Consider the following 27,994-nt stretch of genomic DNA (forward strand, 5'->3'; position numbering starts at 1 on the left):
AAAGTCCCTCCAGTTATTGATGTAAAAATATACAGTTGAGTGTCTTTCTATGATTACACAGTTTGAGTTTTGTTTGTGTCCAAAAAGAGGAAACCATGAAACGTCTGGAAAAGTGAGGATCTTTGCAGTGACTTTGGGGATTCTGTCGCTCTCTGATAATACACATCATAGATTCAAAGTAAAACCAAATGTATGAACTTTTTTTTTTTTTTACTGTCGGTTGATAACACACACAAAACGTCACACGAGTAAACATTTATAAGATCCAGTTTAAGACTGAGGTGGGCCATCTAAAACACTAAGATCAATGGAAAACACGTCTTCTCTATTCAGCATTTGTTTTGTTTAGTGTTATGGACTTTATATACATAAGTGTGTGGTCAAATATTTTTGAACATTGTTTTTATAGGAAAAACAAACAATTACACGGGAACAAATCTGTTTATTGTTTTCCACAAAAGCAATGTACATACACGGTGTACATCCTAACCAACACAAAGTTGACCATACAAAACAACAGAAGAATTTACTGTATACAGTTACAGTAAAAACAAACTACGCTGCCTCCTCTCTTCTGTTTGGGTCTGGCCACAGCACCTCATCTACATCACAGGCGATGTTAAGGATTTGTGGATTTCGGTCATACATTTTCCATCTACGGGCAAAACAAAAGTCCTTAATAGGATTGAGGAATGTAGAATATTGAGGGAGATAAAGAACTAAAAATCACGAGTGGACAGTGGCGAACAAGAGCAACTCTGTGGTGACACAGTGACAACAGTACCCGAGCTGCTCTGGGCCGTCTGTCTGACCCGGTGGAACGAGTGTGTTGTGTCAGGTGTCCAGGAATGTGATCAGATGTTCAGTGTTTTGTTGAGGCCGAGGGTCGCACGGTGATGAATGACACCGCGGTGTGTAATCGCTGCACCCATTACGATGTTCCCTCCAGACTGGTCAGGGACTTCAACAAAGGCACGATGACGATGACGTTCCTTCCCTTCCTTCGTCTTTTGTGAGGTTGAATCAACCTCATCAGTGAAGATGAACTTGTCCTCCACTGCAGCCGCCTCCACCCCGACGACTCTGAAACACACGTGACAGTATCAGAAAGAGGCACAGAGTGGTCACTATTGTGAAGCACAATCGCCATGATTACAATACTGAAATATGTGTCATTTACACAGCTGGGATTATCTCGGGCTTGGTTGCACACAGTAATGTCATGATTCTCTCTGAAGTGTGTTCAAATAACACACGATGAAGGTGGATAAGATAATCAGTGTTTGAAACATTTCATTGTTTTTTTATATTTTTCTTTGTATTCACCACAATGTTATGGCTTTATTTTGTAGGACCATGTTCATTCTGTCAATTTCCTGATCAGGAGACAGGAGAGGTTCAGATCACCTTGTGTTGGTAAACTTTCATTTCTGCAAAACAAAGAGTAAAATACTGTGTGGGAATGCAAAGTACAAATATATTTCCTACTTGAACCATCCTTTGTTTCTACAGCCCTACAGAACAGTCTACAGGCAATATTGTTCTCAAGTACTGTACTGTAATGAGTATTCTATTGCTATGCAGTCCTGCAATTTTTTTAGTGAGAGTAGATTTCTTACCAGTTCTCATTGCAGAAAGTCCATGGCTTTGATGCATGAGTTATATGTTGTGGCCATCATGTCTCAAGTACCAGTATTTGTGTGTAAACGGTTGAAGAAAACTTAACTAAAGAAAATAGTTACTTCAACTGTGGATTTATTTGTAAATTGCTCCACTTAGTGGTACAATAATCAATTACACCTCGGGCCTTTGTGGGGTTTGCGTGTTCGTGTGTGCTCCTGTACTATTGTAGTCTATACTATTTAAAACAAACCCCTTTTTTTGTTTAATTAGTGACTTTATGAGTGAAAATACATATACTAATATTTACAGTCCTTTCTGTTTTTAACGATTTGTACAACTGTTCTATGACATTGTTTTAATTGGTTTAATGTTATATATATATAAAAAAGGAATTAGATTATGTAATACTTCAATAACCAGTTGGAAAAAGGTAAATACTTGAGAATACTTCTTATTTGTAATTCTTAAAAAATAAAAAAAATAAAAAGCATTCCGGAATAGGGCTGTACGGTGCAGTGGTTAGCACTCCTGCCACACACTGAGAAGCACATTGCCTTCAACTATGTTATACACGTGCTGGTGATGTAACCTCTAAAACCTACAGGGTGCAGTTTGTTTGTTTTGTTTTGGTTTGTTTTTTTTGTTTTTTTTTTCAAATCCTGGAACGTAATCAATAACTTGTCAAGTCATGAGTCACCAGTGTCGTTAGGCAGACGGGAGAATGAGAGTCTGTTCAACCCCACTACAGTCACTGGTCATCACTCATGAGGAAGTAGCACGTTTACTCACAGGCCCTTCAATGTTTATAAAGAGTGTGGGAAAAAAAAAATAATCAAGTCTCTGCGTTCCGATTATTCTCACAGCTCAATGATCAGGGCGACAGCCTCCTCCTGCTCGCAAGCCTACATCTGTGTAAACATCACAGCCTTTTTAATCAGAGGCATTGCAGTAGCACTGCCCCCGTCTTTTTTTTTTTTTTAATCCACTGTTATAATCAGGAGCTGATACAATTGATACTACAACTGTGATAAACCTCATGGATGACCATTATGTTAAAGATAACATTTTAGAGGATTCAATCAACCTGGAGTCATAGTAGAAAGTTCTATTGTCTGAAAAGATCAAGATTCATTGTGGTGGAAACGAAGGTCAGGCAAAGGTCTCTTGTAGGATGAGCTGAACTGAGATAAGAAGCAGACCTGATAATGGCGTCTTTATCTTATTTATCTTTTTTTTTTTTTCAGATATGGGGGGGCAGTTTAAAAGAATATCACAACAAAGCATTGATGACAATCATACAGTTCCTCTCTTGTGTCTACATTATTTATTAATCTTTAAATAAATATTGCATCACTACATAAACTCAAAGTCAAGGAAACACCCACTGGATGAGCTTTGGGTTTACTCAGAGCCATTGTAACAGACAACATATCAAACAGACAGGCTGGCTGGCAAACACAAACTGTATAAACTAGTGTTTGCTTAACCTGTTCTCCGTGGAGGTCCCTGCACCAGGTCCAGACCTCCACGCTCGTAAAAGTGCAATCAGTTGCATCTTTCAAAGGCTGATAAGAGTGTCACATTCCGCCATTTAGGGCACATCAGCTTATTATGAGTGAAAGTATGCGGCAACTATTTTTTGTCCTTAAATTCCCATCCAATCGGGTTCAGTTTTCATATTTAAATGAGGGGAAATAATGTCAGTACTTCTAACTCGTTGTTGAGTTACTGTCAGAAATACACGCTTGTAGAGGTTTAACTGTGTATCTTTACTAATACTGTACATTTTCGTTAATCTCAATGCACTTTTAATAAAGACAATAAAGCTTACTGTTTATAGTGAAAAACACTTGCATAGCCCTTGCATCCTTTATTTATATATGTATATTTTCCAGCTGTCACTGACAGAGTTCAGGGATTTCTCTCAGGTCGAAGTTTCCCAAAATGCTAAGAACATAAAACGGTTAATATTAACTCCAAATATCAAAGGTCTTGCTTAACAGTAATCACTAGATTGAGGTCAAAGGTATCACATGTAACACGTTATCAACCTGACGGATCGCCGTTGTACTAGTAGAGCATCTGACACCGTTACACTGTGATAAGACTTTTGCATGTTTATGCAGTGATTCTGTGGTCATGCACAAGTTTAGTTTTGCATGAGCTTTAGCATATTCTTATCTCAATTGATTGCTCAGCTTCAGCTGCAGTGAGACAGGAATCTGCTGTTTTCAGTTACATTTAAAACAGCCACACTAAGTTTGGGATTTCTTGTACTGAGGCACACACTCGGGCATAATTAGCAAATTGCAGTTTTGTGCTTTAATGTGGTGAATGTGTTCCTGCTATGACTACCACCTTTCGCAAACAGAGACACTGGTTAAACAGGTTGTTGCCCCATTGAAAAAGCAACACATTATGGATCTTGCCCTGGGAAAATGAGCTTTAAACTTCCACATCAGCAATCACATTGATGTGGCGATAAGGGGGATGTGTGGATTTAAAAGGAGCAGTGGACTCTGGTCAAGACACTCCTTTGCTGCAGAGTCGTCCAGCTCACTCTCACCGCCACCATGACTTTCAATGGCAACTGGAAGGTTGATCGCAGTGAGAACTATGAGAAGTTCATGGAACAAATGGGTGAGTACTGCAATAGACTGCTGGCGTGCTTTTTTTAAAATAATTTTTTAAAAGATGCATAGTTTGGAGTAATGAAGTGAACTGTATACCTGTGGCTGCACCCTGTGTGTCGCGGGGACTGTCATGTCATCTGGATCTGATTTACTGCTAATAACGCACAACTTTTCACTGTTTCACAAGCATCTAATATTCATGCAGATTTATTTGAATTTCATCACATTCATAATGATAATTAAACTTTGCGGAAAATACAATGAAACGGATTTAAACTTTGAACCAAATTTTGTGATTTGATTTTAGCAACCTCTACAAATACAAGAGATTTCTCTCATTGTTTGCTAAAAGATCGAAACCTCACAAACTGCCTGCCATTGTTTAAATCCTATTGTTGTTTTCTCGACAGGCGTTAACATGGTGAAGAGGAAGCTGGCGGCTCACGACAACCTCAAAATCACCATCGAACAGACAGGAGACAAGTTTCACATCAAGGAGAGCAGCAACTTCCGCACCCTGGACTTAGACTTCACCCTCGGCGTCGCATTTGAGTACAGCCTGGCAGATGGAACAGAGCTATCTGTGAGCAAGACAGCGACATTGAACTTCACTCCCAAATGATTCACTGAAATACTCAATACACTTGTGATATGAAAACTGTTCTGCTTCCAATCACGTGTGCTGAGCCGCTCAGCATTCATTAGTTGGGACAGCAGTGCACCAAGACTTGGCTTTAATTGTGGTTATTCTGGTTCAACTGATTTCGGCTCACCGCAACACCAATAAACACAGCCTTCCTTTAGACTTTTGCAAGAATATCTCCTGCCTGGTCTTCTTGTGACATCTTTGTTTCGACTGTGCAGGGTGCATGGAGCATGGAGGGAGACACCCTGAAGGGGGTTTTCAACAGGAAGGACAATGGAAAGACATTGACAACAACCAGAATCATCGAAGGAGGTGAACTCGTACAGGTAAGGCTGGGATTAGGACGTAGAAATGTTGATTTTTAAGTAAACATTTATAAGTGTTTAGATGGGTTGAAGGTTTCCTGTTTTGTCTCCTTGATTACTTGCATTTGTAATGTAAGTTTTTGAAAACTTTCTTTCAGATTGTAAAATTACATGACTCAAACTGACATGGTATTTTCCCCGCAGAGCTACAACTATGAAGGTGTGGATGCAAAGAGGATTTTCAAGAAATGTTAAATGAAACCAACCAACTAAAGAACAACATATTTGGCATCAGGATTACTTAACAGTATTGTTTTGTATTATCAACTATGTACAGGAACACATAAGCAGAAACAAGTGCACTAGATGTAACACATCAGATTTTGATAATTGCATTAAAAAAATTGCTCTTCTGATTTTCATTTGTCAAAATGATCATTCTTACTGAAAAAAAACCAGACGTTTGTGTGACATTAACCGACACAGTGAGGCGAGTCATTTCAGAGTGATACAGTAATTGAAACTTTATTCAACAATGAATAAAAATAAATATATATTATCTACAAAAATATAAAGTGTAGACAGATTTTACGTTTCGTTAAATTGATCTGTACCTACACAAGTCATGAAGCATTCACTGAAACGTCAACAACTCAACTCAGCATTAATGTCAGGCCACATCCACAGACCGGACCACACAGAGGTATGACAACAGGATTCAGAGAGGCATACAAGTCCTACACATCAGGCCACATCAGCCTGTAACTCACCAGAGATAATCAGTGACGTACGTTTGAAAGTTCTCTTTTGTTCTCAAGTGTTGAAGCAATACAGTGTAATAATTCTCCTTTAGCATAGGATCAGATATGGATGGATGCAATGCCAACTGGGATGTTATGCACCACAAAGGGAGATCCCTCACTTCTCCACCGCCTCTTTAATATAAACAATTTAAATAAAGGCAGGTGCAACACACAGATATCTTTTACACACACACACAATAACTCAAGGAGAGTTTTTATAAATAAATACACCTTCAAACCCGGCAGTGCTTCCCTTGCTACGTTAAAGCTCAAGTTTCTGTGAGATGACATTTGAAGTTGTCAAACTTTTTACGTCGCACCCAAAAGCAAGACAAACTGCTGAGCTTGCTGCTTTGAGATTCCAGGTGTGAAAGGGCATTTTAGGAATACTCAACCTCCTAATTTTACAAAATCCTCCCCATCCATATGATTAAAATTCATCAATAAATTGATGAGACTGATCACACAAGCACAGCCTGGATCAAAATCAGAGGATAGTCAATTTCATGGTAAATTTGCTCTGACTCATGTATTTCTATAAAGTGGTGGACACATGTCACAGTTAGCACTGCATATTCAAAATGGTTTCATGATATCCATGTCTTCTCTTTCACCTTATCTTCTTCATTTGATAGATACTATGTGGTTCACTTAAAAAGAAAAAGCAAAAAAAAAAAAAAAAAAATTCAAGGCACTATTGATACAACTGAAGACGCAACGCTTCGCGTGTCGAACAAAAACTGAGTTCCAAACTTTAAAAACAAAACAAATTAATATCAGAAAACACACCGGAAATAAAAGGTCTAACTACGAGTTGTGTTATAACAGCTTGCAGGTGGGACGACGGGAAGGTAATTTAATATACTTGAACAGATTGTTACTTCATCCAATAATTGAGTAAAGTCATAATCCAGTGAGAATAGTTACATATTAAAACAAGTAATTTACCTTTATAACAGTACAATCAGGCTGCTTAAAGGAAGTCCTGTGTGTGTTTTGTGTGCAGTATCAGTGAGATAAACGCCTGGTCCAATAAAGAAAATACAACTTGCCGTGTTATATAGTGTGGCCGACTTTTTACGATATGGTTCGTCAATAAATAACTGCCAGTTTAAGTGTTTTTGAGTATTTAGTTTCAGTGCATGACCGCACAGATGTGACACACATGCACAGCAGGGTTCAGAGTGAGAATGTGCCCAGTGGAAAGAGAAATGATGTATAAATATGAGGTGGTTTAGGATTTTTAGCATTAAAAGACAGTTGATCTTGATAATGGACAGCTGAGCAACACTGATTTGTGTGTATTCTTGGGAATGTTGGATGCTCACAATACAATACGAAGACAGAAAAATGTGCATGTAAAAAGTTTAAAGTAGTGAATGCATAGTGCCTCTTGGACAATTGTTTGTTTTCCAGCTCGTTGTTTGCATCATAAATTTGTTTTGTTAGACAGATGCATAAAATTGTATATTCTTGAGCGAACAAGAAAAGAGAACAACATTCAAGTATTAAAAAAAAAAGAGTTTTCAAATCAACCATGGTTACAAATTGCTATTTGATAAATTAGTTTATTACATTGAAATAAAATTCACGAGGATGTTATGCTTGTTGGACTCACAGTCCAGTATCCATGCTCATGCTTATGCTGTACACACAGCTAGTAAGATTTCGTAAAGGCCACATGCAGGTTTCAGAACATCGTCTGTATGAAAGAGAATACTTGTCTGTCATGTCGTAAGGTCGATAATAATGATGATGTGAGAGATATATCAATTACATTGTCATCATTATGAAAATACCTGCAAATACAGAACCTGTTTAAATTTGTCTACTTCAACAGGAAGACTGGAAAAAATACATTTTGACATCACTTAGAAGTACAAAAAAAGGTTTTACAGAACCAGCACAATTGAAGGTAGAACACATAAGGTGGAGTGCAGTAACCTACTGAAGAGCCTGAGGGCTGCCCCACCCACTGAATGACAACCAGAGCAAATACTGACTGCAAGAAAGTGGATGCAGTCATGCAATATCACGTTTTGATAGACATGTATACCATTTTAAAAAATTAAATGAAAATAGGCATAAGTCGTGCTCTTTGTTTGTCGCACGCGAGCAAATCAAGATTTCTGTTAAGTTACTTTAACAGCAAAGGTGGTTGACTGATAGAGGGCAGCCCACAGTTAGTCATTAACACAAAAAGTTGTAAAATAACTGATAAGGGTAAACAATTGGGGAAAAAAAATCAGTAACTAAACATGAGTGATTGTTGCAGCGCAATTTTTTTTCTTTTCTTCTTCTGGTGACCTAAAGCCTTCAATAGTCACTGAGCTGCTCAGATATGAACGTAAAACATTTCCAATCTTAATCTTTGACCAATGCAATCAGATGAACTACCTTCAACTTGCTGTTCATGAGGCAAACCTTCCATTTCACTGTGGGTAGATTGACATCATAATCAGATGAAGAACATTTAAATCACCGCTTCAAGTCAACTTGCTGCGATTTGTCGTCACACTTCATCCATTCACATTTGTATAATTAAGTCCCGACTGCAGCAGCACCTGTGGCTTGCTCTCATGCCTGACCTTAAATAGGTATCTATTATTTTCTTTGTCCAGCACTTTTGTGGAGCTACTGCACAATAAAAAAGAAATAAAAGAAATAAAAGAAAACTTTCAACACAGCGTGAGCTGAGTTTAAAAAAGAAAAAGAAAATAGAATTCCCCCAAAAAATCTTTGCGCAAACTGAAAACAAATGTTCTTAAAGACTCGCACTGCAGGAGTGTGGACGATAGCAGGGAAAGTTGATAATCCGTCAAACAATTCAAAACAGTATTTAGAAATGGGTTTTACGTGTGTGACAAGCTTGCATAAATAAGCTCCCCTCAGTGTGGAGATGTCCCCGCTTCTGAACGTATTTCCATTCTGTAAACTCTTTGGCATCCAGTTACTACTGTCCAACCGTGTAAACAAAACTTACCAAGTCACACTCATAAAAAACCACGCTCATCCAGTCCTTTGGCTGTCACTGGGTTCCATTTTGCAGTGGGTTTATTGCTATTATGGCCTGTAAAAAAAAAGAAGAGAGCGATCTTGTTAAAAAGAGATTCTCAGATGCCACTCTGTGTGCACATTGACACACCATCACAGAAGACAACTGGGTATTGTCTTTTTAGTCCTTTCCAATACTTTTCTACAGAGGCTTACTTGTTTCAGGTCTGGCTTTTGGCACGTCTTGTGAGTGTGTGTCAGTGGGGAGTGTGTGGCTGTTATCTCTCCGCTCACTCACAACTGCTGTCCGTGGCACCGTGGCAGAGAGGACAAGAGGCCTCTGGTTGTGGTACTTGAGACGGTATGTTTCTGTCATGCAGTGATCCACGTTAAAGTATGTCGTCAGAGAAACCTCCTGAGCGGGCAGCGCCTGTTCCACTCTGCATCCCGCCAACCTCTCCTCGCTGTCGCACGACGACGGAGTGCTCCTCTCCGGGTCGGAGCCGGACTTGGAGCTTGCATCTGAGAAGGTTCGGAGGCCCGACATGTCGGGCCTTCTGTGAGGACTGACGTAGGACGTGGACGACAGGCGGGGACTCGACGAGAAGGATTCCTGAAGCATCCTGGGACGAAATGCCGCGTGGCTGGTTTCACCTTGATGAGCGGGAGCTCGCTGGGCTGCTCGGAGGTGAGGCGACCCTGTCGTACCGAGCTGACGCTGGTTGTTCTGTTGGAGAGGCTCTGCGGTCACGTTGGCGGGGGGGTGGTGGGGCGGGGTGGCGTGAGGACAATGGGAATCGGAGGCGACGGCCTCGCTGTTACGAGAGAGGTAAGTGCTTTCTCTGTCCTCGGGCTCAGAAAGCGCAAGATCATCAGAGCTGTTCCACTCTGAGCTACTTGTTTTTGTAATGTGCCTCAGGGTTGTACTTTCTCCAGTGTGCCCTCTACAGTTTGTCAGCTCCTGCTGCTCACTTGGTCTGTTATCTGAACCAGCAGAGCTCCTCTCTGAAGACACTGCTTTTCTGGAGGTACTAGAAGTGTACTTTGATTTCCGTCTACAAAGAAGAAAATAATGAAAATGATTATTATGAAAGTATTACGGAAATAAATCCATGGAAAATCATATTATTTTCCTTCTCTATGGGCTAATTTCAGTGTATATATTAAATATGGTGAGCGTGGAACTGTGTGTCATGCAATATTTCCAGTCTGCACCTCTTTTGCATGCTATCATTTAAAATTATTATTTTTTTGCATTAATTAACATCTGTGTAGAAATATGATGTAAAGTGGTGTGACATGTAGAATAACTCCCCATTTGTCCGGGTCTCCACATGCAGAGCAACCAGCCAAGGTGGCCCAGACCTCAGGCATGTTTTTTTTTATTAGTGGATTTATTAAAACATGTTAATTATCCAACACAACTATAGATTTTCATATCAGCTCCCACTGTCTTTTGATTTCTAAACGAGTCCAGGAGTGAATATAAATGCTAAACTGCTGGGAAGCCACACAAAGTTTTTTTTTTCTCTACAGAGCTGAATATTTACTTGTGCAGCTAATTCATCCAGTTTTGTGAAGGCTTAAATAAAATGTTTTGCCAAGTCTGGACTCAATGAGTTTGACTCAATGCAGCAAAAGCTTCCCTGTGGAGAGAAATGACAGCAGGAACACCAACACCTGCCAGAGATCATCTCCCAGCAGTGCACTGAGGACGTGTGCCTCCTCTTCCATTTGATCCACTTGTGCTCACATCATTTAGGATAAAAACGATTTACCATCAAAGAGCAACGACTCATTCATTTGCTACTACAGTTAGCTCAACATGGGTTCTTTATATAGAATTGACAACCAAAGTGAAAACTGTCCCCACAAACACAAATTTGCTGGTGAGTATGGACAAATGCAGAATAATTTGGAGCCGGTACAGGAGTCAGAATGACCTTTTCTTTGTAATAAACTGAAATATTTCAACTTGAACTGTGTGAAAAAAAAAGAACAGTACCTTGAACTTGGACTGCTCTTTAGATGTGAATGTGAAACTTGGTCATGGTTCTTTCCCTGAGGCTTGGTTGGATGTTTACCTAGAGAAGAAAATGACAGATGAAGTATGACAACAAATTAACAACAAGACAAAGTTGTTCTTTCAGCTTATGTGAGCAGCATTGTATAATGAACAGCCAAAATGCTAAAAAAAACAAAAAACAAAAAAAACCTTGTTGACGACAACAGAAATTCATCCTCCAAAGGAAGAAACAACTAACGACAAAAAAAACAACTGTGAATGCTGAGATTAATCTCAGATTTTTTTTTCCCCCGCAGAATTGAGCAATTCAATTATTCTGAATCCTGAGAATAGAGTCGAATAGGGCTAAGCATGGAAATGCCAGCGTTCAATCGCATAATTCTGTTCGATATTTTTTCTCTGAATTCCGAAATTATTTTCAGAGGCTGATCTTCTTCCCTATTTATGACACACGCAGGCACACACGGGAGCTGTGGATTCGTTACTCCTGCAGACTCGCCTCAGCCATAAAAACATAGCAAAAAAAATCTATTGTTTTTCAAATGTGGCGTTAATTTTCTTCACACAAGAGTCAATACATTGCACTTAACCAGAATAATAAACTAATAAAAACTGACAGATGAGACAAAATCTTGTGTCACACGTCTGACTCGCAGGATATTTTCCTCTCAGGACACGAGGGAGCAGCGGCTGAGACATAATTTCACTGCACTATCTCACAGCTGGATAAATCAGTCAGTGAGCTCAGTTTGAGCTCCAGTGCAGTGAGAGGCAGTGTCCTGCTGAATTCCTTCCCTGTATAAATAGCTGTTGCCTTGGAGATGTCCGTGCAGGGATAAAAGCTATGGCTGTTGGTTGGAAACACAAGCTCTGGATGCGCCTCGCCCCGATAAAGTATCAAGTGCAGGACAAACCCGGAGAAGTGCATGCAGCAGAAAGATATTTATTACAATGCCGGCAGCCTTGTCCAGCTGTGCTCTCTGAATGAGCTTTGTGGGATTATCATCAGATTAATGCCTGAGCACGGCTGACTGGGTGAAGAGGTTAAATCAACCAGCCCGAGCTCTTAAAACAAACCCAGACATTAATTGATCATGCAATTACGTTTACAGCGCGGGTATCAAAGTATCAAATCACATGTTTTAAGATAAACAAACAAACAAACACACAAAAAGAGCACCAAAGGAAGAAAAGAACAAACACATTTGGAAAGCTCATTTCCTTTGCGGCATTGTATCAAAGATACACGTTTCAGAGGAGCACATTTTTAAGTTCGGCAGTGGAATCAATTAATTAATTAATTAATTAAAGAAACGCACTGTAAATAAATCTTGTTTTGTGGTACTTTATTTATTTTTCAATTATATATTATTACTCTTACTTAATTATCATCTTGCAATATACATTTCCACTTATTGGTTTTAAGAATAGCCTAAATTTTATTTATTATTCAGATATTATCTTACAAGCTGATTCCTTCAACACAGAAAATTCCTGGTTTTTGCATTTTGCTTTGTTAATTAATAAAAAAAAAGGTCAGAGTGTAGTTTCTTTTAAATGTATTGATTAAGGAATGTGCTATAAACATGAACCTGTAAACATTTTTATACTTACCATTGTGTGTGGGTGAGGACGTTACACTTGATTTTGCTTCGCCTCCCTTTTGAAGAAGCATGCTGGAAAATAAAAAGCCACAATATAACGTGGTCAGATATGTAACCGTTGCTGTATATTTGTTGTTTTAAAATGCCTTATGTAGAACCATGGTTCTTACTTGGCACAGCAAACTGGAAATGTTTTGACAGTAAGCCTTTAAATAAATTAAGGGTAGATGGTGTAGAATTTAGTGACACCTAGTGGTGAGGTTGCAGAAAACAGGCCTTTCACCTCAGGAAACTATAATATGACCAGGATAAACTTCAGAAACAGAAACATTCCCATCTTGTTTCAAAGACTGAAACATGAAAGAACAATTGATGAAGGCAGCAGGAGAGCGAAAACTCAAAACACATCAAGAAGTAACTTTATGCAAACAAGAATACAATTACTTATCGATCAATGTAAACTAAAGATAATACTGTATTAAATACACATTTCCAGTTCTACAAATGTGCCATGTTAAATCTAGTAATCCCAATAATTAAACAGTGATTACTTCAAAGACAATATAAGTTGGAAACTTATACACATATTTAGTCATATATTGCAATAAACTGGGGAAATACCTAATTGAGTTAAATTAAGACTCTGCTGGGTTTACTTTCTTGTCAGGCCACAGTCTCTGCAGAGCAATACATTTCTGTATTGCTCTGCTATTCTTTATTTGTTTGATGAATTGCCGTGATTTTCATGTCAAAGTTAAATGTAAAATGATCCTTCTATGGCACTTTAAGAAACAATGACTACTTACATTTACACTTTCCTATATGGGTTTTTGAAAAATTTAAAATATTAAGAGAAAATTGTGGTCCTCACATCAAATACAGACCTCAGGTCATATTATGAGACGTGAGCCTTGATCACATTCCTACAATGTGACACTTCAGTAAAACAGGATTTTGTATCATTTAAATAAAATCAATATTTGAGTCTGTTCTTCCAACTTTTTACTTGCAATAATGTTCCACTGCTGACCCCAACTATATATTCCCACTGGAACATTTTTCTTTCACTTTTCCTTGACATTAGACGTTCTACCAGTACTTCCGGATGTTGACGGGCTCCATTTACACAATAAAAACATATGCTATTCTTCCCAGGCATCACTGTTGGTCAGTGCCGTGCTATAACACTGCAATGCTAGTGCTCCAATGGGTCTATCCCACATGTACACAGTTGACAGACTGAAGTCAAAACATCATTACAGCCATCCAAAACAGTGCAGTGACTGCTGCCTCTGCAAAGTCTGATGACACTTTAAACTGTTCTCGCATTGCATGATGAAATGGCCTTTATAACCACCAAAAACAATCCTTAGTATCATTCTGCAAATGTATTAAGCTGCCTCTGCTTTGTATAATTCAAGTTTTTGTCAGTATCACAGTTTCAGCTGCCCTTCTGATGATGCACTGATACTATATATAGTACAAGCTGTTATAAAAGTAAATCAGGGAAACAAGCAGTGTGACATTTTGGGTCCAGTATTACCCTAGTTTCCAAGCAAATCAAAGGTGTTTCTGAGTGATGATGCAAGTACAGTAGCATCATCACACCTCATGGAGCTCAGAATAGCAAACGGCAGGAAACTAAAAATAAATTAAAAGCTCGGCTGCAGCAGACCATCAGCTGCTGTCCTAGTAATGTATATATATTTATTAAGACTGTATTTATATTCTTACTGATTTTCTCTTAATACTGTACTGTAGGATTTTGTTCTATAAAAAATGTAATTAAAAATCAAGGAAAATGGACTGAAAATTACCAAGTCAAAAAAACTGCCCCACTTCTGAATCTCTGGAATAAATGTATACTGGTATACAGTATGTACATGTGATTTATTTATTTTTTTTAAATATGCAGAACCCAATCACAGTTGCTGTAAATTAAGGACAGGAGAAAGAACACTGTTATTTGAAAGAACAAATCTCAGTGCACAACATTAAATCATTTACTTCAGTGTTTGTATGTTTACAGTTGAAAATCATATTGTTATCACAATACACAACAACAATATTGCATATCGCACATGAAGCCTTACTGTAGTGGGAAAGTAATTTTTACATTTTATAACTAGTGAAAGAGCAAGACAAAGAAGAAGCGTTTCCTTTCACCATACTGCGATTAACATCGCAACAATTCACAATTATCTGGTGAAGTTTTTTATGTTTATGTTGTTGGTTAATTCTACTAACAACGTAAAAAAACATGATTAAGGTTTATAAAATGGACTTGAATAGGATTTTTTAAAAATCAAATTTGCGGTGTGTTTGCTCACCTCTGCAGCTGAGCCTCTGGTGTCGATCTCTGGTCTTTGACAGCGAAGCAATCGACGCCTGGCGAGTCGGGGTTGGTGGAGCCGCTGCTGAGCCGGTCACTGCTCTCATAGCCGGACTCTGTCCTCTGAATGGTCCAGGTGTCGCTGCGCAGCAGAGTCTTGGGGCCACCTTTAAGTCTGCTGCTCCTCTGTTGGCTGGGCCTGCTCTCAGACTCCACAGAGCTGTGACTCTCAGTCTCGTGCCGCTGCTCGTCCTCGTAAATTGTCATTAAGCACTTCTGTTTCCGATCTTCCCTGGCCCGTACGTTCTCCCGCTCCCGGTCTCGGCTCTGTTCAGTGTGCACTCTTTCCTGGGTTGAAGGCTTGCTGCACCGTGGGCTGTCGTGCTGCTGCTGCTGCTGCCGCCGCTGCTCCAGTTCGTTCAACACGGTGTCAACGTTTAAGACTTCCCGAATGGGTCTCCATGTGGACTTGGGTTTATTGCGGCTTCCAGCACTCCCACCTTTTTCCCATTGCTCGTGGCTGCTATCCTGGTCATAGCGAGCGGGGGAAGTGTTGGTTTTTCGACTATGCCCGCCGCTCTGTCCATGTGGCTCCTGAGATGCTCTGCTTGCATGGGTGGATGCCTTCTCAGGACGTGGATGACCTTTTAATTTCTCCACTGGAGGCTTTGGCCCATTCTCCGGTGAAGATGAAGATTTCCCATGTGCCATGTCTAAAAGACAAATAATTATTTAACTTTTTTTTCTTCTTCACTGAAATAGAATGAAGACTGGAAAACACATAACAACTAATAAAGCCAACTCCAGTCTGACCAACATTGTATTAAAAAACAAATATATATACATTAAACATAACTGTGATACACCGATAATGTAAATGATGGAAATACTCCAGCTATTACCTTCACTTGACAAACCTCTCTGGATTCACAAAGACATTCGCCCAAACTCTAAAATTACTATAGTCAATATGTTTCGATTTGCAGCACTTAACTCAAATATATCTGGGATTCATTTGTCTTTGTTTTATCTAATCCGAACGCTGCCCTCTCAACTACCACAGAACAGGCGATTTTCTACCTTTGTGTTGTGACTGCTCAGTTCGCCGATGCCCTCTGTCTTTTTTTGATGTTTCGCCTGTCCTCTGAATATTCTCCATGAAAGGTTCCTGAAGTTTCTTTGGGCTGCCAAGAGGATGTTTCACTGTAGAAAAACACACACGGATAAGTGGTGGCTCAACACTGCGGAAAACATGAGTAGTTTGTCAGGGATGCTGACAACAGTGAAGTTTTTGATTCTAAATCTCCTTTATATGACAGGAGCAATGGAGAATGCCAATAGTTGATGCTTGTAAATGTAAGTCAATTTACACATACTTCAATAGTGTAGTCATATTTCTTGGAAGGATTCATGATAAGAGTGTCGAGAAAGTAGTTGCAAATGCAGCTGCAAATGGGACCAAAACAACAACAACAACACAAAAATCTCACCACAGAACAGATGTTACATCATTAACTTTGGAGAGATGCACTACTGCTGCCTCGTCTGTCAACCCTGTGGTGTGTTGCTTTGATCCTAACGCAAGGTTATTGTGAGAAACAGTGATGATGTGAAGTGCAAACATCTGCCTTTAAATGAGCAAAACCTAAAGGCGTAGCTCAGCTTTTCTGTTGACGAGACCATTCTCAGAGGCGTGCGTTCCTCTTTTTTTTCGTGAAATCTAGTCCAGTTAGTACTGTATTTGAAGGTGATGATTCAGTTAGGATTTGGAAAAAATATGGAAAGGCTCTCTGAAGCTTCTCTAAAACCTTGCGGAAGTATGTATGGTAAGTGTATAGCTGCTGGATGCTGCAACAGTCACGAGTACCAGCAGTGAGTAAGCTGGAGTATTATGGATTTCCAGAGTTGTTCATGCAGTCTAATGCTGACGTTTAAGCAGTACCACAAAAAAAAAGGTAGTGGCTTTGGATAAAGTATGCCTTACATCTGCCAAGTAATTAAGTAATGCAAACTTCATCGTGCTGCCTGAAGTTATACAGAGACCTACAATCACACCATAAGGCAGCTGTCTCACTTTGCTGCAGTTCTAAGAGTGAACATAAGGAGTCTGCAGACCCTTTGATTTAACAAAGGAAATAACAATGAACAATGCATGTTAAGAAAACTGAGCAAACACATCAGGTACTCACTCCGATTGTCATACAAACAAGAATCCCGTCCCATGCCAAGGTATCAGGGCACCACATTAAAGCACAACAATCCCTCTAGAGAGGCAAGATGCCATTGCCAAAAAACCAAGCCGATAAATTAATGGAGGCAAACATCGGAAACGTCTAAGGGAGGAGTGAGAACTGTAGAACCAGAGCATGAGAGCGCTTGGCCACAGGAGTAGGGATTAGGGAGGGAGGCGTGGGTGGTAATCTGCATGCAACAGAGGCATCATCCTCATGTCAAGTTCAAGCCAGCACACGGGGCAGGACAATCTTTCTGCCTGCGGTTTAACGGCACAATCCCGACGCAAACCATATCTGTGATCTGCGGTTTGGCGGAAATCACCATTGACACCATTTCATTTCACAAAATGGCATGTTCATGAAGACACAAGGGTAGATTATTTTGTAAAATTTCATTTTTAGACAAAGTGAAATTGATGACTCCTATCGATATAGTGGTCGCTCAAGCAGCAGTTTCATCTCACCTCAAGTTTTCTGACAAGCTAAGGGATAATCTCTGTGACTTCCGGCTGACAGCAACCTACTTGTACCATCGGAAACCATATGACGTACGCATCTCACTGGACAAGTCAGCCATGTACAACATATGATACATGTAATACATAGCATTATATAGTATTTATATAGCACTTTAAAATAGCTGTGGCTGAAGCCAAAGTGCTTCACATAAAAGACAAAAATAAAAATAGAAGCATAAAAACAGCAAAATACGGTAAAACAAACAATAAGATTGCCAACAATAAAAACAGGCACATAGTCTCAAACATGGTTAAAAGCCAAGGAATAAAAATGGGTCTTGAGATTAGTTTTAAAAATTGACAGTGAGGGATTGTATGACGGGCAGACAACCCCCCCCATTTATGTAAACAGTACATATGTCAGATAACTTGATGACTTCAGCATTTTTGGCACAAATACACAGCGAGTGCAGCCACTTGAGGAGACTGTGTAGAGATTCACTCACATATATCTTATCATCTACTGAAAGACTTTCTTGAGGTAGAAAAAGCGAGAACAAAGTTATTTCTAACCAAAACGTTTCACACTTCCACAGAAAAAAACGAGACAGACATTTATTTTTCTCTCAGTCCTCGAAGAGAACACATTTATCTTTATTTGCAGAGTACGTGTTGGTATTTAAAAACTGATACTAAATTACATACTTAAAATCATTTATTCATAAATTATTAGTTTGAAATCAATTGTCCAGTTTTGAGAGTGTTCATACAAGGCAGCATAAAATTAAATATCTCAATCTTTTAAGCAACCTCAACAAGGTAACACAATATACGTATACTGTAGAATTAATAACTTTCAAATTAATATAGTATATTAGATACACACCACTCAACTATAGTAGCGTTGGTGGTGTTTCAGATATTGAAAAGTCATCCTAAATAAAAGTTATTTTGGTCAAATATGCCCAGCATCCACATACTCATGCATCTTTCCTGAAAGACGTGTCTTACCAATTTCAAAGGTTTATATTTCTGCTGATTACAATCAATAACCATGATATCAACCAGATAAACCGCTCTATTGTGAGTACTGCGGAAAAAGATTTACACAGGATTTTTATTGTTTTCATGACTGCACAGCTCATTGTAGATTATCCCTAACCTGATCCTGCTGAAGCAACGAGGTCATTCATTCATTCTCTGCTTGACTCGCTGACTCTCTGACAGCATTTGCACATAATCCAAAGCTTCCAAACCCCCCCAACCCCCCCAAACACTTTGGTAATTTTTTCCGCGATCAAAGAAAGGTAACTAATTAGGTTTGAGTTTATGAGACTGTATTGAAACAAATTGTACTAAAAGAACAATAATTTTATGGATTACAGCAGTTTTCCCCCAATGTGGCTACGATGAAAAGCAAAATCGTGCTAGCTTTAAAATACCCCAGACACCAAAAGAACCAGCCCGCATTAACAACACAAACCAAAAATATTCACATCTGTGATCTATGGGGAATTTAGAGTCACCACTTCACCTTACATACATTTATGTTTGTCATTGGATGGAAACCAGATTACCCTGAGAAACGTCAGCCACAGTGAGAACATGCAAACTCCTCACAAAAAGACCTCCAAGCGCAACGCAAGCTCAGACCAGAACCATCTCTCAATGAGGTGAGATTTTTTTTCTTAATAGTCAATTTAAAGTGTCCCTGAAATGTTTATCATATTTCATCTTTAGAAAGAAGAATAAATATGCTTTCGAAAGGTATATAACATTCCCAGATAAAAGTCCGAATTCCGACCCTTTTAATTGACTTTACATGATGCAGCAGACGACGGTATATTTGCGGGCCATAAATGTGAGCCGCCTGAGCTAGACCGGATATGACGTACGAGGGGTTATATGTCCCAGCCAAAACAACATCAGCTGATTGAAGAATGGAGGGGTTTGGCGATACAGAAGCACCTAGGAGCGATGTTAGCGAAGATTTAAGTGACGTATCGTTGGTTTTGGACGAAGATGAAGGAGAGGAATCATCGGAGGAAGAATTAGAAGAAAATCAAGGCGTTCAACCATACATGTTTGAGCCGTGAGTACATATTGTGTGTGACCGGGTATTTACCCGTGAGTACATATTGTGCGTGACCGGGTATTTACCCGTGTGCACATATTGTGCGTGACCGGGTATTTACCCGTGTGCACATATTGTGCGTGACCGGGTATTTACCCGTGTGCACATATTGTGCGTGACCGGGTATTTACCCGTGTGCACATATTGTGCGTGACCGGGTATTTACCCTTGTGTCAGAGTGGGTGTTTTGCAAAGTTTATTGGTCTATTTGTCTTAAGTTTTAGCAGGTTTTAAAAAGACTTACTGAAGGTTGGGTTTAAAAATCCGTTAAAAAGCCGTTTAAAAATGGTGGGGACAGAACCAGGTTTCAGGATACGTTTCCTCTTCACAGCAAAACCAAGTGACTCTCGGATTGCGGGTGCTGTTTCGTAACAGTCATCTGTGAAATGTTGACTGCAGAGATAGGAGGCCTCTGTTGGTGTCCAGTTGGAGCGAGTGCGCTGCACTTGTTTTGTCCATAATCTCCTCAAAGTTTGATCTTTTGGGAATTTATGGACACTTACAGACGGACTGGGCATTTGGGAACACCCAGCCGCAACACAACGCTTAGGCATGGCTCTAAAAAACTGCTAAATAACGCGATAATGCAGAGCACATGTAAACAAGACGCTACGATCAGCTGTTGTGGGCGGAAGTAAATAACCCCTCATACGTCACAGCGCAAAACTACGGCAAGTTGGGAAAACTAGGTCAGATTCACAGGGCGGGAGATTTAAAGGCATATTTAGACGTTCGGCGCTCAAGAGCAAGATAGTGGTGTGATTGTCATTGGTGTGTCATATATCATTCGAAAGGGGGAAAATAATGCTAAATACTGGTGTATTTTAATAGAATTATTTCAGGGACACTTTAACCTTTCTTTTAGGTGATTCTAGTCTCACTATCACCTTCAATACATTTAAAGTGAACAGGTGTAAATGTGTGTACAAAGAAAATCTAAATAAAAGCAATCAGAGGTTTCTGACATCCAAAATTCTCCTAGAATTTAACGGATTCATCTCTGGCCACATGTCTATCTGTGGTGAAGATTGCAACAAAATCCGTGGAGTAGTTTTGATGTAATCTTGATAACAGACATACAGACAAACAAATAAACGTTGACGATGTTATTCTGTCCTCGGTGGAAGTAATAATTATATCTTAAATTTAATTCACATCTTACCTGCCATGTCACCATTAAGTTGAGATTTGTACCGAGGACACATGCTGGTTTGTCTTGGTGCATCTTCATTAGACACCGGACTCCCTTCAGGATTGGTGTAAAACAAAAGAAGTGGTTGGAAATGTCCCCTGATGCATTTAGAGGCAACATCTTTCCATTTGGATCCAATCTGGTGAAGGAAAAAATAAAAAATAAAAAGTATGTTAAACACATAACAGTGTGTATAGGATTAAAAATTATTTGATAAAACAGATTAATAGCAAACCTCTTTTACTGTAGCATCATCAAAAAACATCCATTTTGAAGATTTAGTGTGAAAGGCAAAAGCTGAGTAATGTTTACTGGAAAAACAGATCATTCCCACCAGGTGAAGCTCACTCCGTTTGGCATTTTCATCTGTGACTCGGTTGAAAAGCTGAAAGACAAGAGGAATGAAGCCCGGCTGTCACTCTTCGTTGCGTTGAATATCCTATGAGAAAACAATCTGTGCATGTGGGTCACTGTGATTTTACAGATGTGCAAATTTGTTTTGATCACAGCGGACCAATCTCCCTTCGCGAAGCAATGTGTCGTTTGAGAAGATAAAATAAAATGTTTCCTGTCGTTATCTGGTGCTCACAACCAGCAGATAACGCCACGCCGTCTTTACGGCTCTTACCCCGCACAGGTTCAAACGAGGGCCGACAGACCGAATGACATCGTCAGTGAGATCAGACTGCTCGGCATCCCAGACAAATCCAATGGTCACGATCTCTGGACAATTCATGAGAACACGACGGATCTTAATACTCTGACCACAGTTACTCTGCAAAAGCATGAAAAACACATGCACACACACGCACACGCACACGCACCCACACACACACCCACACACACACACACACACACACACACACACACACACACACACACACACACACACACACACACACACACACACACACACACACGCACACACACACACACACAAAAACAATATTACAACACAAGAAAAGTCACAAGGTTCTATTGCAACATCTGTCCCTCTTCTATATTGCTCTATTCAATTACAGAATAAACCCGATTACTCATGTAAGAGTAAGAAAGTATCAATTTTGAAATTAATTCAAGTAAAAAACAAGAAAAAATATAATTTTCTTAAACAGTGGCTTTTTTTAAGGCAACTCAACAACACAATAAAACTATGTGTATAGTGATAAAATGTCAGTGCATACACATCACATTATTTTAGAGTTATTATGGAGTCAGTAACAATTCCTTTAAATAAAAAAATAAAAACTGGGGTTAACCAGACTGGACTTCATATAAAACACAGATAATTCCACTTAAAAGTTTTACTTTTATTTTTGAAACAGAAACAGGAAGTATCCAAACAATATTCTGGTAACTTTTTCACTCTTACATTCATAAACATCTACAGGTTCAGTATTGATTACTGCTTTGATCTGCAGCTCTGAATCGTCGCCATGGAGGTAAAAAGATGTAATGAGTCAGTTTAATAAATAGCAAGAGTAGAAAGTAGATAATTATGTTCAAACATTGGGAGTTAAAATTAAAAGTCAAAAAATGTAACATGCAGATACCTTAAAACTCAATTTAAGTACAGTAACAAAGTACAAATACATTATTTGCCATTTCGAGCTGCTTCTATGATATTTATCGTCATTATTATAATTCTTCACGATAAGAAGAAGAAGGAGAAGAAGAAGAAACATTTATTTTTATATTTCTTTTTAAAGCCAATATTTTATGTTTCGATAGCAAACCATGATAATAATAATTCTATAAACAAAAGACCTTTGGCATCAAAACAAAGAAGCTAAAATATGTGAATAAAGCAGATAAAAAAAAAAGTCAGATGCAAAAACAGGAGAAAAAAAATGTCAGTGTGTGAAAAAACCCCCGCAGCTATAATGTTAATAGAGTGAAATTTGTTGTTCAGATACTGTCTGAGGCTTTCCGCTCCTCTTATATAAGAATCATTGAAACAGGCTCACTAAAATCTCAAAGATAAACAGAAAATGTAATCTTTTCTTTTGAGTTTAAGTCATATTTCAGAGGAGTCGGTTGTGGTTTTGTCTCTCTCTCATTTTCAACAGATTACAAGTAAATAAAAAGAATGCAGTGAAAAATAACTCAAGTGCCTTTTTACTTTTTTTAAAGTATCATCACTCGTGAAATTGGAAAAGTGGAAAAGAGGCTGAGGGTAATTATCCAGAGAGTCAGGCCTGAAGCTTGACATTTCTAGAAGGAGGACAAATTTAAGGCGGCAAAGGAGTGGGTCTCACCAAACTGACAGACAGTGAAAAAAAGAAGTCAGCAGCAGCAAATACAGATGAGAGAAAAACAGTGGCTAAGCCCTTCCCGCTATTTATATCCTAACACTAGTCTGGCAATGTCGCCTTCCGGCCGCTTCAAGTGCAGAGTCACAGCAGAAAGCACAGCGTGTACTCTACACAATCCCAGGAATGATTTTTCTGTGCACTTTACTATAAACTGTTAACTGAACAGCTAAATTATTCATTTCTAGCGATCTGTAATGAGTCATGATGGGAGACCGCAACAGATGTTTTCACTGAGCAAGTGAGACGCGCTGAGCCGCCACTGTGTGATGAGGTGAAAAAAAAACAAAAAAACAACAACTTTGCATTGGAAATAAAGGGGAAACCAAGACGATACATACCGGGCAACTTCGGAGGTCGCCTGTGTTGTTTGCTGCCTGCAGCAGTTCTCCAAACATGTCTGACCTCAGCCGCTCACTCTTCCCCAGCATGCGGTCAACCTGTTGACTGCGTGAGGAAAACAGGCGTCAACAACATAAATGAAGAAGATGCTTTTAACCACATACTTTCTAACTTAGCATTGTGGTATTTGATGCTGCTGTGAAATCCTGTGACGCTATGTTCAATATCTAAAACTACATTAATGAAAGTGAATGAAAGTATTGCTTGTAAAGGTATGTAACTGATGTTGGAATTGGGGTTGTGCCCTTTTGCATTATTAGTTTTTGGTTATTTGGTGTCTCTTTAGCTCATAAATCAGGTGTGAAATATGTTACAAGAGCTTATCAGATAAATGCAGTTCTGCTCAACAGCTGCAACAATGACTTTAGGAGCAAAACGGAACTAAATGACATTGTGATGATACGTTGAACTTATATTTTCCTGACAGAAAAGTCAGTTTTGAATAAAGTGCTACCGAAGAAAGATGGAAAATCGACGTTTTTCTAAATCTATGCCAAGAGAAACTGTAAATAGTCATTTTTATATACATTCCTGACTAAGAGATACAATGTGGCCAAAAAGTCTTCTAAAGATTAATGAAACAAAAAGGCAAAAAAACGTCACACATCTTATAAACAAATACATTCTGATTGTAAACTGAAACTCTTCACCAGCAGCGAAACATTTGAAAACATTCACCAAGCATCATTCTGCACAATGAAAATGAGAAATTCAAAAGAAATAAAAAATCACACTGTTTTTGACGGATGGATTATATAAAAGAGTGATTATCTAAAAAGAAATCTGTTTGATCAGGAACATCTCTGATACCATGAAGACGACTACTTTAGTTAGGTGTCTTTACCTTCATTCCATCTGTTGTTGTCAATAACCAGTGAACAGTGTGACAACAGAGTGGCTGACAGTGTGCAACTGTTTTAATTCATTGACTGAAAGAATCATATTCAGTAATATGTCAAATTCTATAAAATACACCAAGCCAGATATTTTGCAAAACTTACATCAGAACCAATTAAATTTACTACAGAGTTTGTTACAGAACGCAACATGCATTAAAAATGAATAAACACATTCACTCGCTTCAATACCAGTAAATACAAGCGCACAGCTATTTTGCAGGATATAATCTCAGCATAAATTAGGCACTTGTTGCAATGAGGATAAAAATTAACAATGAAGAACTTTTGTGTTTATAATGATGTTAATGTCTACCATTGTGAATTTACACCTGAAACCAAATAGATAATTAGTTTTGCTGGTTTTGAATGTTTTAGTGCAGTAACATGTTAAAGGATGAAAGACCAATGAGACAATATTTCATAATTAATTAGCATTCTAGATAATAGAACAAAAGGTAGTGAAAAAGCATGAACATGATTACAGTAAATGTCTGAATAACATCTTTACAATGTGTATGCAGCACGGCAGCAGGAAGGAAACTGATCTTAGATGCTTGGAATCATAATCAAAAATGTGTTCCTCGCAACCTTATTTAATACTTTTGACTTTTAAATCAGGATTAGCACTCTGGCCTGATTTTTGTATCCTGTTTTTTTTTTTTAAGCCGTGGCAGTCATTCAAGTACTCACCATAAAGCAGTGGTGGAGACATAATGTACGAACTCTGTGAATGGGTGTGGGTCTGAAGACGCTCCACAACAGCGACACACAAACTACAAAATAAAGACTGCCAGTTAAATTACTACATACAGTTCTATATTCATACTATAAACAAAAGAAGTCCCAATTGTGACTCTCTACCACTTCCACTCGGTTATAACATCCGTATGATATTGTGATTTCAGTACGTTATAGTTTCACAGTCTTAATGCTACAACTCATCGATACAATTGTGTATTTGACTATAGCTCTCCACAGTACTGTACTGCATTCGAGTGAAAATTCACATTACCTGCTCATAAAGCATCATTGCAAACTTCTGGTGGGTGATGCAGGATTTGGATGAGCAAGCATCGGTTGCTGTGTCTGACACTATGTGCAGATGTATTCGCTCCAGGATGTTCTCCTAATGTGTATGAAATGAGAGAAAATGTAACAATCAATACATGTGCACAAGCAATACATAATCGCATTGGCTACATAAGTACAAGCAGACAAACGGAAAGATTGTGAGTCAAATTGTCACTTCAGTTTGTTAGCGTTTCTCACCAGTCTAAATTAATCCACTAAACATGATTAACATGTATGTAAAACAGTTTAAATCTCTCTTAGTGGTGACAACACATATGCTTATAACTTTTGCTGCAAACACTCTAAATAAATCGCCGATTATCCCTGTAATTCACAGTTTATCTTACATAATGGTGTCTCCATATTACCCGAGATAAATCATTGAGCAAAACCCCAAGAGCTTAAATCATCTTAACGGGCAAAAGACCTCTGCACACCTTCACTATAAGTTGCCACAACTGTGACATACAACTTGGACATTAGGCAGCATGACATCACTTTCCTGTTTCTGTTCTTTGCCCCTCAGAGGAAGTATTATAACATTATTTAGTGTATGGTAGCAACGTACAAAGCACTCAGCGGCATCATCCATCAGGCCGAGCTGGAAGCGCTGCTCATCCTTAAAAGTTTCAGCGAGGGCGTTCCGCAGGCTGTCGGATGGAAGCACGCGTTCTCTGCTCTGCTGAAACTGGCTAAATATGCTCTGAAAGCAGAAGCATCAATAGTTACCAGGCTAAACTTTTACAATCACAGAAAAGATGATCTGTTTTAATCAGAAGCACCATAAACGCAAGTAAAATGATTCCATGTGCAAAGCAACATGCTGCAGGAAGTCACCTTCAAAGCACAGAAAATGCAGGAGTCACCGAGACAGAAGTGACCTGAGAGCTGCCTTAAGCTTCTCCTGAAAATGTCCAGCTGCCAGAGCACCTGAGGTTTAACAAAGACACATATAATAAAACACTGATATTGCAATGATTGTGACGTAAACCTACTTGATGATATTATAAATTTTAAAAAAACTAAACAAAAAACAGCTGATAAGTCAAGTTAAGCTAAGCTGCCAAACAAAACACACACATGGATACAAAACACAAATTTAGTTTGAATGAAGTCTCAGCAGCACTCACTAACCCACACACACCATGACATGCACACTCTGTTGATATATCAGTGAAAATCGTAAAGAAAAAGAACTAACGAAAATTATTTTGTAGCGACAGCTTGGTCCCTATAGGATGCATTTCTCCTGCTAATGGTTGACAAATTATTTTCATACTTAAAGATTCAAACTAAGATACAAATGTAGAAATATTACAGGAATTCTCATGTCTGTTGAGCAGTGACCTGCTTTCTTTTGAATATTTCAGTGGAATGTATCTAGTAATTAAGAATAAATCATTAAGCTTGGCGGAACATGTGTTACCTGGACAGCGCTGTTCAAAAAGCAGCTGTTTTGCCCGGGTTCATTCAGCAGGCCTTTGGTGAGGGCGAGAGACAGCATACTGCCAGGCTGGTAGGACTTCTTCAGGCCTCCTCCAGGTTTTTTAAACATCTTCACCCATGCCATGGAGTTAGAGCCTGCAGCTAGAGCGACATCATTTCAGCGTGTATCTCATCAGAGGATCAGAGGATGCTCGTTTCTGTCAATGCCGCTTACGCCCTGTGTATAAACTCAGAAATTATTTATCACATGAAATAAATTAACTCTTGGAGGCTCGAATGACATCGGCATGTTTGTACTATCAGAACTCCTCTGTGATGAGAAGTTACAGGCAGCATTTCACCTTCATTACTCACCATTGTGACAATCGAAATAAAATGACACGGACCATTTTAAAATAAACAGATTTTCAGAAATTAAGACCCCTTTTATATTATTTATATATAATATAAATAAATAAATATATATTATTATATATTATTATATATTATTATATATTATTATATTATATTATATTATATTATATTATATTATATTATATTATATTATATTATATTAAAACACATAATCAATAACTAAACAGGCTGTGTCCTGTAAATATCAGTACATAAAAAATGTTGTTGCATACTGATGATAACATGCTTTCATAGTACAGGCGAATCCCTGCATTAAAATTCAGCCCATCTTGGACACAGTGTCCATTGCATCACTAATCCAAATGGCTGATTTGGTGGTATGCCAGATGAATCCTATCATCATCTACCTTCTCCAGGGTTGGAGGGAGACTTGCTGCAGCTGGACATGCCGGGACGTGGGAGCTGGTGCGGTGGTCTGGCCATGGGCTCCATCTATTTCATCCCCACGCACCTCCACGGCGATTTG

At 38.8% G+C, this 27,994-nt stretch overlaps 2 protein-coding genes across 2 annotated transcripts; one reads left to right on the forward strand and one right to left on the reverse strand.

The window, feature by feature from the left end:
- The first annotated feature begins 4,153 nt into the window (after window positions 1-4,153).
- Window positions 4,154-5,574, forward strand: fabp2 (fatty acid binding protein 2, intestinal). The gene is made up of 4 exons (XM_080494267.1): window positions 4,154-4,263; window positions 4,667-4,839; window positions 5,121-5,228; window positions 5,412-5,574. The coding sequence occupies exons 1-4, from the start codon at window positions 4,197-4,199 to the stop codon at window positions 5,460-5,462; spliced, it is 399 nt and encodes a 132-aa protein (XP_080350393.1). The 5' UTR covers window positions 4,154-4,196; the 3' UTR covers window positions 5,463-5,574.
- A 3,256-nt stretch (window positions 5,575-8,830) lies between these two features.
- On the reverse strand, window positions 8,831-27,974 carry usp53b (ubiquitin specific peptidase 53b). The gene is made up of 16 exons (XM_080520931.1): window positions 27,876-27,974; window positions 27,095-27,255; window positions 26,506-26,598; window positions 26,237-26,371; window positions 25,610-25,723; window positions 25,288-25,370; window positions 23,638-23,743; window positions 21,613-21,759; window positions 21,220-21,369; window positions 20,955-21,123; window positions 16,047-16,169; window positions 14,965-15,679; window positions 12,645-12,706; window positions 11,010-11,088; window positions 9,221-10,059; window positions 8,831-9,080 (listed from the first exon to the last, which is right to left on the reverse strand). Exons 1-16 carry the CDS (start codon window positions 27,958-27,960, stop codon window positions 9,004-9,006), a joined length of 3,138 nt encoding a protein of 1,045 aa, XP_080377057.1. The 5' UTR covers window positions 27,961-27,974; the 3' UTR covers window positions 8,831-9,003.
- Window positions 27,975-27,994: the final 20 nt, after the last annotated feature.

The sequence above is a fragment of the Blennius ocellaris genome (genome assembly GCF_963422515.1).
Source record: "Blennius ocellaris genome assembly, chromosome: 3".
Lineage (NCBI taxonomy): Eukaryota > Metazoa > Chordata > Actinopteri > Blenniiformes > Blenniidae > Blennius > Blennius ocellaris.